General features: G+C 41.8%; 1 protein-coding gene across 4 annotated transcripts in view; it reads right to left on the reverse strand.

Moving 5' to 3' along the window:
- nbeal2 (neurobeachin-like 2) overlaps positions 1-14,994 on the reverse strand; it is a 271,817-nt gene that overhangs the window by 137,504 nt on the left and 119,319 nt on the right. For 3 of the 4 annotated variants that reach the window (XM_041189748.1, XM_041189747.1, XM_041189749.1), the window contains exons 8-12: positions 13,162-13,468; positions 12,503-12,609; positions 10,926-11,012; positions 6,490-6,573; positions 1,966-2,064 (exon numbers count right to left, since the gene is read on the reverse strand). In XM_041189748.1, the coding sequence (XP_041045682.1) occupies positions 1,966-2,064; positions 6,490-6,573; positions 10,926-11,012; positions 12,503-12,609; positions 13,162-13,468 (684 nt within the window). The remainder of the gene's footprint in view (positions 1-1,965; positions 2,065-6,489; positions 6,574-10,925; positions 11,013-12,502; positions 12,610-13,161; positions 13,469-14,994) is intronic. The other variant, XM_041189750.1, reaches the window with a different exon arrangement.

A 14,994-nucleotide genomic window follows, 5' to 3' on the forward strand; every position in this document is an offset into this window, starting at 1 on the left:
AGATCCCTGAAGAATGCAGGGCAGGTAAATAAATTGGTTAAGAAGGCATATGGGATACTTGTATTCTATGCCTTGGCTAATAAAGGCAAGAGCAGGGAGATTATGCTGGAACTGTATAAAATGCTGGTTAGGCCACAGCTGGAGTACTGTGTGCAGTTCTGGTCACCACATTATGAGAATGATGTGATTGCACTGGAGAGGGTGCAGAGGAGATTTACCAGGATGCTGCCTGGGCTGGAGGGTCTGAGCTCTGAGGCAAGATTGGAGAGGCTGGGGTTGTTTTCCTTGAAGCAGTGAAGGTTCAGAGGGGACCTGATAGAGGTGTACAGGATTATGAGGGGCACAGATAGGGTGGATAGGAAGGCACTTTTTCCATTAATTTTTTTTATTCATTCATGGGATGTGGGCTTTGCTGGCTGGGCCAGCATTTATTGCCCATCCCTAGTTGCCCTCGAGAAGGTGGTGGTAAGCTTCCTTCTTGAACTGCTGCAGCCTATGTGGTGTATGTACACCCACAGTGCTGTTAGGAAGGGAGTTCCAGGATTTTGACCCAGCGACAGTGAAGGAACGGCGATATATTTCCAAGTCAGGATGGTGAGTTACTTAGAGGGGAATGTCCAGTGGTGGTGTTCCCATCTATCTGCTGCCCATGTCCTTATAGATGTTAGTGGTCATGGGTTTGGAAGGTGCTGTCTAAGGAGCCTTGGTGATTTCATGCAGTGCATCTTATAGATGGTACACATTGCTGTTACTGTGCGTCAGTGGTGGAGGGAGTGAATGTTTGTGGATGTGGTACCAATCAAGCAGGCTGCTTTGTCCTGGATGGTGTCCAGCTTCTTCAGTGTTGTGGGAGCTGCACTCATCCAGGCAAGTGGGAGTATTCCAACACACTCCTGACTTGTGCCTTGTAGCTGGTGGACAGGCTTGGGGAGTCAGGAGTTACTCGTTGCACGATTCCTAGCCTTTGACCTGCTCTTGTAGCCACAGTATTTATGTGGTTAGTCCAGTTCAGTTTCTGGTCAATGGTAATCCCAAGGATGTTGATAGTGGGGGATTCAGTGATGGTAATGCCATTGAACATCAAGGGGTGATGGTTGGATTCCCTCGTGTTGGAGATGGTCATTACCTGACACTTGTGTGGTGCAAATGTTACTTGCCACTTGTCAGCCCAAGCCTGGATATTGTTCAGGTCTTGCTGCATTTGGACATGGGCTGCTTCAGTATTTCAGGAGTTGAGAATGGTGCTGAACATTGTGTAATCATCAGCAAACATCCCCACTTCTGCCCTTATGATGGATGAAAGGCCATTGATGAAGCAGCTGAAGAATGTTGGGCCAAAGACAGTACCCTGAGGAACTCCTGCAGTGATGTCCTGGAGGTGAGATGACTGACCTCCAACAACCACAGCCATCTTCGTTTTTGCTAGTTATGACTGCAATCAGTGAAGAGTTTTCCTCCTGATTCCCATTGACTCCAGTTTTGCTAAGGCTCCTTGATGCCACACTCGGTCAAATGTTGCCTTGATGTCAAGGGCAGTCACTTTCACCTAGGGAGTTGAGCTCTTTTATCCATGTTTGAACCAAAGCTGTAATGAGGTCAGGTTAGTGGCCCTGGTGGAACCCAAACTGGGCATCAGTGAGCAGGTTATTGCTAAAGTTATTGCTAGTAGAGGGATCAATAACCAGGGGACATAGCTTTCTACCTAGGTGGGGAGTTGGGGAGAAATTTTTTCACCCAGAGGGTGGTGGGAGTCTGGAACTCACTGCCTGAAAGGGTGGTTGTGTCAGAAACTCTTGTAGCATTTAAGAAGTATTTAGATATTCACTTGTGTTGCCATAGCCTCCAGGGCGATGGGCCAAGTTGTGGAAAATGGGATTAGTGTAGTCAGCTTTTTGTTGACCGGTGTGGACATGATGGGCCGAATGGCCTCCTTCTATTCTGTACACGTCTATGTGTCTAACTTACCATGTTCATGAGTTCCTGCAGGAGACGCTTTGTTGGCTCTCCCTGGCTTTTCAGCACTTCATACAGATGTGAGTAACCAATCCGCTCCTTGAACACCTCCTGTGGGCAGAAAGTTTGATGCAGCCGATGAATGAATTTATTATAATTTGAGTAGTTGCAAACATTGCAAAGGGCAAATCACTCTCTAGAAATGGGAGCATGACCTTTTTTTCCTAACTACCAACAAAATTTTGTATGATTAAAATGAATTACAACTCTGCAATTCTACCAACAGGTTATTAAATAAAAGATTATATAGTGCCTTCATGTTCTCAGATAGTCCCAAAATGCTGATGTACTTTTAAAATGTACTTGCTACATAGGAAAACATGGCAGCCAAACTCTGCACAAGAAGTTCCCACAAACAACAATGAGATAACCAATATATAATCTGTTTTAGTGGTAATAGTTGAGGGATAAATATTGGTCAGGACACCAGCGAGAACACCCTAGATCTTCTTTGAATTAGTGCTGTGGGATCTTTTGCCTCTATCTGAGAGGACAAATGGGACATCAGTTAAACATCTCATGAAAAAGTTCAACAATAGCCTCTTAAGCATTCCCCATTTCCTTTGCTCCATCACTGAAAGCCATGCCTTCAGTCATCTAAGCCCTAAGCTCTGGATTTCACTCCCTAAACCTCTTCACCTTTCTTCATTCCTTTAAGACATTCTTGTCACCTCCAAAGGTGGAGAAATTCCTTGATACTGCACTAAAGCATCAGCCTATATTACATGCTCAAGTCTCTGCAAAGGAAAAAAGGCATTGGATAGTGAGATTGGTAAATAATAGCAAATGACAGCCCCTAATATTGTTTTGAGAGAAGTAGAAACTAGTTCAAATCAGGGATCAATCAAGATTGAGAGCCATTTTTACATGTATCTTCCAAAGTAACATGGCAAAAAGCTCCCTCAGAAAGATAAGTGAAACTGCCCTGACTCATTATCTAAAGAAATGCTCAAGTTATTCATGGTACTCAATAGATTCTTATTTAGTAGATTGTTCATTTGGAACTGTAAAAGTAGTATAACACTCAGCGGTCTTGATTTTGATTTTGTCCTTTGAAGTTTGCATCTGAAGAATGCATTTTGGGGGTTAAGTACAGATAATTATAGCTCAATCACTGTAGCGGTGGGAATGGGGTGAATTGAGGGATGAAGAGCCTCACACAAGAAGCACAATGAGACAACATATATTTAATCATGATATAAAATATAGCCCATTAATTTATAAGCCCTAATTTAACCCTAGAATGTACCTTGTTGGAATGGGGCCAAAAATATGGCAGGATATAAGTCAAGTTGACTCGGGTTCACTCCTCTTCTCACCAGGAGAGTTAGTTTAAAATCATGGTAATATACACTAATTCAGCCTGGAGACAATCCATAAATGATTCAAATTGCCACAGGTATGTCCATAATAAATACATAAGTTATACAACAACAATTTGCATTTATATAGTGCCTTTAACATAGTAAACATCCCAATGTGCTTCACAGGAGTGTATTATAATTGACAGCAAGATAAAGGAGGAAATATTAGAACAATCAAAAGCTTGGTCAAAGAAGACTTTTCTTAAAAGCCTCTTAAAGGAGGGGAAAAGGGCGGAGAGGTTTGGGGAGGGGATTCCAGAGCTCAGAACCTGGATGGCTGAAGTCACAACTTCCAATGGTGGAGCAAAGGAAATGGCGGATGCTTAAGAGGCCAAAGTTAGAGACACACAGAGTTCTCAGACAGCTGTGGAGTTGGATTACCTGTCTCATATCTGTGTTATGTTCTCCCTCACCAACAACGTCAAGAAAACTGTAGTTATCGGACAGGGTGTTATGTCTCCATCTATGATCAGACACAACAACTCACCACTGGAAGCAGTCAGCAAATTCTGCTACCTTGGATCCGCAGTGACAGACAACCTGTCTCTTGACGAAGAGCTCAGTACACGCATTGGAAAGGCAGCCACCAACTTTGGACAATGAACAAAACGGGCATGGAGAAACAACAAACTGACCCGCAGCGCTATGATGCTTATCTAAGGTCTCAGCATATTGCTGTATGGCAGCAAAATCTGGACAACCTACACCTACAAAGAAGAAAAGGCTCAACAACTTCCATGTCCAGTGTCTGTGACACATCCTTGGCATCACATGGAAAGACAAAGTCACCAATGAAGCAGCGCTTTCTAGGGAAAACATGTTGAGCATGCTACTGCTAATCAAGCAAAGAATGCTTCACTGGCTTGGGCATGTGCACAGGATGGAAGATGACCAAATCCCAAAGGATATGCTTTACAGGGAGGTAGCCTGTAGCAAGAGACCAGTACGGCATCCAAAGCTTCAATTCAAGAATTGTCAAAAGAGACATGAAAGTCCTCAACATCAATCACAAGTAGGAATCTCTAGCTGACAACCAACGCAAATGGCAAAACCAGTTGTAGACAGGAGTTCGCCATCACAACAACATGTGCATCAGAAGCTCCAAAGCAGACACCAGTTCTGCAAACAAGGTATTAGCAGAGGTTATCCCGAATCACCGTCAAGGGACAACTTCATTCTTCAGCACTTGCAACAGGCTTTGACTTTCTAGATATGGCTTGTTCAGCCATTGAAAAGAGTGCAACAGATAATCTCATCTGGCCTCACCAAAGTTCTGAGGCTGCATTCCCATCATCTGTCATAGATGGAATGATGCCAATTACGATGGTGAGGCTGGGGGAAGAAAAAAGATCCAGAGGAGCAAGGATATAAAGAGTGGATTTTGTGGTCTTAAAGATGAGGGATTTTGGTACTGAAGAATGAGTCTTCGCTTTCTTGAAAACAGAAGAATGAAAGGGGATTCGCAGAAGTGTTTGAAATCATGGCATTTTTGGATAAATTAGATTCATGTAAACTTTTATGCTATGAGCATAATTTGAGCACAAAAGATTTACAAATTAAGGATAACACAAAGCAGGAAATGCAGGAGGATTCTTTTTTTTTACACAGAGGTGGTTAAGCATGTGAAACAAATGACTGGCATGGGTGGTGAAAAAAACCTTACTGGGGGTTTGAAAGGAGGAAATAGACAGGTTCTTGTCAACAAACAGGATTCAGGGTTATTAGCAATGAACTGTAGGCATACCGTGGATAGTTATGGGAAATGAATTGGCAGTCCTCTGTTATTATGAAATCCTATTACAGTGAAGTGCATGCTTTAGCTTGTACGTGAAAGCAGCTATTACTAATTGGGGAAAGATTAGGGAATTATTCTTAAGTATATAAGAACTAGTGTACATCAGTGCTGTGGCGGGGGGAGTCTGTGGCTCAGCTTGTGAATTGATCGGCTGTTAAAGAAAAGACTGGCTCCAGTTTTCGTCCTTTACCCCAAGTATGAAAAGTGAGTTTAACATTCACCTCCAAAGCACTTTCCAAGTACAGCACAGTTAAATGCTGAGTAAAAGTTCCTCTATCCTGACCCAACGCTCAACTTCAAATAAACGCACATGCCCCCCCGCCCCCCCACAACCCCCACACACTGTAATGCACCAGAATAGTATTATGTATCTTTGCCACACCAACCATCCTTTGGCCTCTCTAACAGTACCCACCAGGAACTGAAAAAAAAATAAAAACAAAAAAACTGCGGATGCTGGAAATCCAAAACAAAAACAGAATTACCTGGAAAAACTCAGCAGGTCTGGCAGCATCGGCGGAGAAGAAAAGAGTTGACGTTTCGAGTCCTCATGACCCTTCGACAGAACTCAATGGGTCATGAGGACTCGAAACGTCAACTCTTTTCTGCGCCGCCGATGCTGCCAGACCTGCTGAGTTTTTCCAGGTAATTCTGTTTTTGACCAGGAACTGGTTTGAGATTGCAAAGAATGCTTATCATGCTTGTTGGCAAAGCTTAGAACAACATCAGCCTGCAAGCATGACCCCGAGCTTCTGGTGGGCTGCCACTTTAATGCTCCATCTTACTTTCGTGCCAATATCTCGCAGTGAACCAATGCGAGCTTGAGGAACAGCACCTCGTTTTTTGATTAGGCAATTTACAGCTTTCTAGAATCAAAGTTGAGTTTAAAAATGTCAGACCATAATCTATCTTCATTTTGTTTGATTTCTTGGCATGTTTCAGTCTCAACTCTTGTTTTTCTGGTTTTTGCTTTTGGGTGCAGCTGTTCATTATTCTACAATTCACGCCTCCTCTAGATACATCTTTTGTTTCTTTACTAGTACTATTATTACTGCCTTTGGCTCTGCCCCACCAACTCATTTAATCTCTCCTATCTTCCACCCAATCACGGACCTTCCCTTTTAGTCTAACCCTTTGACGTACTTAAAACCTACTACACATCTAACTTTTCCCAGTTCTGATGAAAAGTCATTGACCTGAAATGTTATCTCTGTTTCTTTCTCCACAGATGCTACAAGACCTGCTGAGCATTTCCAGAATTTTCTGTTTTTATCTGAGAACAGCAATCCCTGACACCGGCACTTCTGACAGACATACCTTGGCAGAAGGCGAGTTCTTCATTATTGCTGTTAGCACTCTGATAGCATGCACTGTAATGGAGTCTGACTCTTTCTCGAATACCTGCAAAGGAGCCAGAGAATGGCAATGCGCCACTTTAATAAAACACAATGACCCTACAAGTAGGAACATTACGATATTGCACTGCAACAATCCACGATAGGAACTTGGCTGGCTATGATGTGCACATTTTCTTGATGACCAAATAGTAATAAAGATGAGGACCTGATCTGATTTTACTCCAGGAGGATTGCACTTGCATTGTTCTATGACAAAGATACCAATTTGATTGACTCGTAACTGCCCTCTGAAGTGACCTAATAAACCATTCAACTGTATCAAACTGTAACAAGGAACTGCAGCAGTTCAAGGAGATGCTCCACCACCACTATTTTTTAATTTTTCTTTCACAGGATGTGGGAATTGCTGGCTAGGCCAGCATTTGGTGCCCATCCCTAATTGCCATTGAGACGGTGGTAATAAGCTGCCTTCTTGAACTGCTGCTATCCATGTAGTCTAGGTGAGCCCAGAGTGCTGTCGGGAAGCGAGCTCCAGGATTCTGACCCAGTGAGAGTGAAGGATTGGTGATATAATTTCAAGTCAGGACTATGTGTGGCTTCAAGGGGAACTTACAGATGGTGGTGTTCCCATGCGTCTGCTGTCCTTATCCTTCTAAGTGGAAGAGGTCATGGGTTTGAATGGTTCTGTCGAAGGAGCCTTGGTATGTTGCTGCAGTGGATCTTCTAGATGGCTCGTACTGTTGCCACTGTGCATCAGCGGTGAAAGAGGTGAATGTTTAAAGGTGGTGGATGGGGTGCCAATTAAGCAGCTCGCTTTGTTCTGGATGAGCTCCTTGAGTGTTTTTGGAGCTACACTAATCCAGACAAGTGAAGTGTATTCCCTCACACTTGTAACTTGTGCCTTGTAGATTGTGGGCAGTCTTTGGGAAGTCAGGAAGTGAGTTACTCACCACAGAAATCCCAGCCGCTGATCTGCTCTTGTAGCTACAGCATTTATATGGCTAGTCCAGTTCAGTTTCTAGTCAATGGTAGCCCTCAGAATATTGATAGTGGGGGATTGGGGGATTCAGTGATAGTAATACCATTGAATGTCACAGGGAGATGATTAGATTCATTATTGTTGGAGATGGTCATTGCCTAGCACTTGTATGGTGAAAATAGTACTTGCCACTTATCAGACCAAGCATGAATGTTGTCCAGGTTTTGTTACATATCTTCAGTATCTGAGGGGTCACAAATAGTACTGAACATTGTGCAATCATCAGTTGAACATTTCTACTTCTGACCTTAAATTGATGGGAAGTATGATCAAGGCCAACTAAATATCAGCAATAAATACCAACCCTGCCAGCAACACACATCTGGAGAATGAATAATAATTTAACAAAACAAGACCTGGCCGCTTATTTAACCATGATGAGTAGGAAATAAATTTGGCAACACTGCCACCTGTGCTTTTTCTAGTATGGGGTGATATATTGGCTATCAGGAGGGGATGCCTGTCTATTTTTCTTCCCTTCCTTAGCTCAGGAAGTGGCAGATTGAAGAAGCCCCACTGCCAATTTCGTTGAGAACAACCAATTCAGCACCTCAGACCTCTCTGGCTCACGAGGCTAAATAACACAATAAGCAGTGCAGATCATGTATTTGTGATGTTTAGCTGAAATAAAACTTGCCAGTTCCCAGGCACTGTAATATATACACTCTAACATGTTTTTTTTCTGGAAAAACAGGTCTAGATCAGAGTTATATTACCAGGCAATGTTATGTACAAATAGACATTCTGCAGCTACAGCAGTTCAAGGAGGAAGCCCACCACCACTTTCTCAGGGAAACTAGGGAAGGCCACCAACAAACGTGGCCTTGCTAGTGATCTACCATATCCAAAGGATTAATATAAAAATAGGCTGGGAGAAAGAAGCGTACAAAGATTCTGTACAACTCTACTCTATGTGCATGTGTAGATTTGCTTGGAATAGAATGAGAAATGTTGTGGCACACAGTAAAAAGGATTAGAGTGTGGGCATCACTGGCAAGGCTGGCATTTATCAAACAGCTTTCTCAAATCTGCAATTTTCTCCCAGACAAGATTGAGGAATGCACTTAAATTTTATTCAGTTTAATCAATACCTCTATCAGTCAAGAATTTCCTTATCTTTTTCCTTTGGTCATAGCCAGCAATGCCCAACTGGATCATTGCAGACACATGTTGCCGTGACGCTACATCATACGATATGTTCACCACAGACATAAGAATTAGGAAAATGTTTTAGTGGGATTTAAAACATGAACATCACACCACAACTTAAATGCTCAAATCACGTTGTTCCCCTAGCTGCACGAGAAATCATCTTCCACCTCTGGGCTGCAAAGATCATGCAATATGCAGACTTATACTGACCTCATAACACTTCCCCTCTCTCAACAAGCCACTACTTTCCAATGAAGCCCAATAGTTGGGCAAGCCCCTACTAGCACTCTCAAAAGAACATAGGAACAGGAGTAGAAATTCAGGTCCTTTAGTCTATTTTGCCATTCAATCTGATTGTAGCTGATCTGTACCTCAACCGTACCTACCTTTGCTCCATTACCCATAATACCCTTACCGAGTTAAAAATCTCAATTAACCCAGTATACCCGAATGCCTAGCTCCAATTTTAAGATTGTGTCCTGTTGGATTTTGGATTCCCCCACCAGAGGAAATGATTTCTCTCTATCTACCCAATTTTTAATCCCTTTATCATTTTAAACACTTCAGTTAGTTCACTCCTCAAACTTTTATGATCAAGGGAATACAAGCCAATGAACCTGAACCTGAAATTTAACCCTTTCAGCTCTGGTGTCATTCTAGTGAAACTATGTTGCGCCCTCTCCTTCCTGAGGTGTGGTTTCCAAATCTGAACACACTATCCCAGATGGGGTCTAACGCCAAGGTACTATGCAACAGAAGTATCTCCTTTTCACTTCTGTATTCCAGCCCCCTTGAAATTCCATTCATTTTTTAAAATTACATTTTGTATCAGTTTGCTGGTATTAGTGCTATGCACCTAGACACTCAAATGCCTTTGTTTTCCATATTTCCTATATTCCCACTATTAACAAAATATTCCAATTTGTTTTTCTTCATTCAAAGTGGATGACCTTGGACTTCTCCACAGTGAACTCCATTTGACAGTTTTGCCCATTCACTTAATCCATGTCCCGGCATATTTCTGCTCCTAGATTTTTATTAAATTCAATTTCCACCATCTGCCATGGTGGGATTTGAACCCAAGAGCATTACCCTGGGTATTTGGATTACTAGTCCAGCAACAGTACCAGTATGCCATCACCTCCCCTACATTTCTGCCTATCTACACAGACCTTCCCAATGAGTTAATGACCTCAAAGAATTCAATTAAATTGGCCAAACATGACCTACCCTTCACAAATCAATGCTGATTCTTTTTGATTAGCGCAAGCAGGCTGAGTGTAATAGTGTGTTGTTACAACACAGTACAGTATCATTAGAGTTTTATATATTTCAAGTCAATATGTGAAGTCTGTACATCAAGTATTTGCACCTTCTTGTTGTGGGGTGATGTCATTAACTTCACAATCATGAATTTCAATAAAGCGAGTAGAATAATGCTGATGATTTAGCAGACTTATCAAACACAGGACAAGAGACAGGATCAGCACCTCCAGCAACCAGGTGGTGTCAGCATGCTGCAATGCTCCTTACATATTTAACAGATGAAGCATTTGCTTTCAGATTTGTTTTGCTTTTTTAAAAAAAAACTTCTTCTTTTCCAGTAATCAGGTTATAGAGGCTTCTTGCCTCCTTTTAGGGAGGGGTGAAGAGTGAAGGAGAAAAGGAAAAATAGTCGTTGGGATCAGATTATAAAGGGGGATAGGGAGAAAAAGAGTGACGGGGAAAGGGGGAGGCAGCAAAGGGAGAGAGGTGGTAAAAGGAAAGTGGGTAGAAAATCAATGAGAAAAGGTAAAGAGGATCAGAGGACAAAAAAAAAGGAATGGAGAGGAGCAAACAGAAAGGAGAGAATGAATGAAAGGAAGAGGGAAAGTATAACAGAAACAAAAAAGAGAAATGAAAAAAAGCATGAGTGCAAGAAACCAAAATAGTAAAGGGAAGAAAAAGATGATAGATAGAAATAAAACAAAACGTTTAGGAGAGAGCAGGAAAACACAGGGAGCATAAGAGAAATAGAGAGTAAGGACAGAGACACGAATAGGGAAAGAATGCAAAGGACAAAGGCAAAACTAAAAGAGAAAGAGAATGAGAGAGACAGAGACAAATGGGAGGGGAGGAGAGTAAATCTCTCAGTTGTTGGTGACACCATGCTGACATCAAGCCTGGCCATTTTTTCTCAAGAGTGTTGGCATCTCCAGTAATACCTTGCTGAGATTGATTTCAGTCAGTAACTGAGTGGCAAGGTCACTCCCAACCTTGCTGTCATCCTTAGACCTACTGCTTACATAGAGCTGTCAAAGAGAGGGTGAAGGGTGGGTGGGTGAATGAGGGAGGAGTTGGAAAAGCGACAAAGAAGAGGAAAAAAAACATGACATCAGAAACTAGACAAAGCTTGCAAAACACAACAGTGCAAACATCAGTTATCTTTAATGTTAACTCTCAGGCTAAAAAGAGCTGGGGAGGGAATGTGGAGGGATGAGGTGTTTTGGTTCTAATCACCCATCCATTTTACCCGGAAACATATTGACCTTGAGCCCTTGCAGGCGTTCCTTTAATATCCTGCTATAACTTAGGTGGGAGATAGATGTAAGGTCCCAGAAAAATGTGACAGGTGATCCCCATTTGCGGAAGTTTGATAATGCCCACAAAGTTGGGTCTGTATCCAAATTGTAAAGTTCTTTTCTAAGACAGCAGAGGTAGAAAATTCAGACCACTGTGGAAGCTGATCAGAAGATGTCAACTACCATGCTACTGGCCAAGAGGACTGTGGGTCCAGCTGGCACTGCCATTTTTCAGGTTGGATCTGCTCATAAATTGGTTCCAAGTTGAAAGCTTGTCCCATCTCACTGATGTTTTCAAAGGAGCCGCTGAAGGATGTTCTGGGGTCCCATGCTCTGTGTAGCTAACAAAGCTGAAGATTATAACACTATTTTTTGTAGATATCTTATCTTCCATCACAATAACCCTCAGCCTAGACCTACTTTCTTCAAAAGATGTACAAAGTCATACACACTTGCACATTCTAATTCACTCATTCATATATTCGCATCCATGCACATGCTTGTACGCATTCAGACTCAATCACATACTCAAGTGCACCTACTTATAAACACACATTGACACATTCACTATTTACATACACTCAGACTCACCAAGATGCTCACACACAGGCAGGCTTGTTGCTTTTGAAAATTCACATGGGTTCTGTAAAAGGCAAGTGATCGCTTCTGCAAAATTATCTCTCAGATGGTGATGATGAAAATCTAACCCCATGTGTCTGGGTGTCCAGAGAATAGTGTGTTTGAACTTGATGACTCCGCTCATTGCATGGTCAACTAGCTAATATACTTAATATCAAAGCTGATACACAAAGAATAGTCACTTTGATTGGGTATTGAATGGTGGCCAGTACCTGACCGAAGAACCAAGAGGATTGGAATCATAGAATCTTACAGCACAAAAGGCCATTGTTTGGTGCATCATGTCTATGCTGGCTCTCTGAAAGAGCTATCTCATTACTCCTACTCCCCTGTTCTTTCCCCATAGCCTTCCCACAAGATGGGAGAAAATTGGGGAAACAAATGATATGAAATCTTCACCCCAGGCTTCAAGCCACTTTGAGTCTTGAATTTGAGTTTCATAATTCAAGTAGTTCAGGTATTCCTTTTTCATTTACACAACTTTCAGGAGCCTAACTTCACTTTTAAGCATGCAGAGAAATGAAAGCATAGCAAGGCGGCAGCAAGCAATAAGGTGGAACTGTATGGTAAACTGCCCATACCTTGCTGTTCTGGATGAGTCGGATGACGTGCTCAAAGCAGTTGTTATTAAGAAACACTGCCTGAAGCACAGGTCGATCCTTACAGTTCAACATTTCGGAGATAGCACCTGCAACATAAAAAATGAAAACTAGCATCACAGCAGCAGAGTCAGATAAAAGGAGCAACATGAGTAATCCACAGTGACTCGGTTGGTACCACTCTTCCTCAGAATCACAATGTAGGAATTGCTGGACGAAGAAAAAAGCAAGGCCTGTTTAGTTTGCCTTACACCATCCTGGTAATCGCATGATACAATGATAAGGAGTTGTTGGCTATTCATAGGAATCAATCTCTATCAATTAGCACACAACAGACCCGAATATGACATGACGAAAACCCAAGTGATGGAATGATTTGAGAACAATAGATCTAAAGGCACCTTCTAGATCTAGACATGCTCCACTTTCTATGTCATGTCTCAAATTACTCGTGTTATATCCCAAATTATTATTTTCTGAGAGATATCTATCTAATTTACATTTAATCTATATGCTTCTACAGTCTACCTATGCAGCCTTTTCTATATATAAATTGACCACTCACCCACTGAAATAGTCCTGCTGAGAATTAATTTGGAATTTACCCCCGATCATGGAGGTGCAAAAATAACTTCACTTACTAAGCATGTTGATGCGCAGGGTGATGAAGCCGTCCTCTAGTCGGCTTTTTGTCCCCCCTTCCAAGACTGCCACTGGCCTGTCAGCATTCAACAACTTAAAGTAGCTGTCCAATATTGTTTTGATCGTCACTCTCCTCTGGTCAAGGCTACTGGCATGGAGAATGTGGATCATTCCAATCAGGCACTTCAAGGCAACTTGCAACAGCCTGGTGTCCTTTTGCTCCTGAGTTCCTGTGTCACATGAGGTCCTGAGAACCAGCATAAGCACCTCAATGGATGTCGGGGTGATGGCAAGTAGTGCATTTTGCTGCATGGAGAAGAACAGAGAGAGGCTAAAATCTGGCCCTCCAGGACTGAAGAGTCATGTGTCGAACGGATCTAAATCAATAGAATGAAATATCACGCAGTTTATATTAAAGGCAGGGTGATCTGTTCTGCCAGATTACCACCCCGGTAGGGAAGTCCCTTATATAGTGATTGAATGCCTGCTGAGAACAAGATTGGGTTTGAATATGTTGACCTTACTTCCTGTGAGGTCAAATAGCTGACAAGTACTCTGTATTTGGGCTGACATATTAGGAGGGTTTTCTTTTAACTACATTGCTATGGGAGAAAAGGGAATAGAGAGATTCAGGAGCAGGGTGTGAAGAGACAATTAAAATGGGATAAGGCTCACATGGAGTATAAACACCACCATAGACCAGTTGGATCGAATGGGTTGTAGCTTCTATGTAATGGATTAGCCAGATATCATTTGCTATATTAGTGGAGGAAACTATGATTTCATTTCATAGTTAAATTTCCATTGGGGAAATTTGCATTTCAGCTTGATAATAAGTGTCTAAGAGATGATCTTATAGATATATCTAAAATAGTTAAGGGAAAGGAAAATAGTACTTCAGATACAAGAAGTTCAGAAAGCAATTTTAAGACACAGGTCACTAAAGGTGATCAACACAGACTCCTAGATAGAAAACTGGAGGCAGAAACCCCAAATTATTAAAGAAACATTTTGATACTCTAGCAGGGATGTGTAAGATTTCCCTCAATAGGTGACTGAAGATAGGCCAAATGGCCTTCCTCATCATAACTATCTTGTGAAGTATCTTTATAAGTTTTAATGTACAAGAATTGCACTGTAAGATGCTGTTAACAACACAGAAACAGGCCATTTGTTCCATTCAACTCGTGTTGGTGTTTATCTTCCACACAAGCAGTAGTGAGGGCTTAAAGGGTTAAATTATGAAAACAGGTTGTATAAACTTAGTTTGTATTCCCTTAAGGAGTGATTTATTCAAGGTCTTTAAAATGACAAAGAGATTAACAACTGTCTATTTCCACTGGTGGAGGAATCAAAAACATGATGACATCATCCTAAAATTACAGCTAGGTCATCTGGGTGTGAAATCAGGAGCAATTTTTTTAACAAAAGGTGGTGAGAATCTGCAATTTTCTCCCCAAAAAGGCAATGAATGCTGGATGGATCAATTGAAATTTTTGGGCCTGCAATTGTTAGATTTTTATTAAGGGATATGGACCAAAGATAAATAAATGGAGTTAAGTACAGCTCTGCCGTACCCTAACTGAATGGCAGACAGGCTCATAGCTGAATAACCTATTCCTGTTCCTATGTTCCAAGTCCAAATCCCATTTGCTCAATTTATTCCCATACTCCTTTGTACCTGTGTAATGTATTCTTAAGCGAAGACAAGGTCTCTGCTTCGGTCACATATGTCAAATGCGCCCCTTAACTGTCAGGGCTCATTATCCTCATTTGAGCCCCAATGATGGTTACCTCCTCCCATCAATCTCATCTTTTTCTAAACTTGGTTG

The sequence above is a fragment of the Carcharodon carcharias genome, chromosome 6 (assembly GCF_017639515.1).
Source record: "Carcharodon carcharias isolate sCarCar2 chromosome 6, sCarCar2.pri, whole genome shotgun sequence".
Taxonomy (NCBI): domain Eukaryota; kingdom Metazoa; phylum Chordata; class Chondrichthyes; order Lamniformes; family Lamnidae; genus Carcharodon; species Carcharodon carcharias.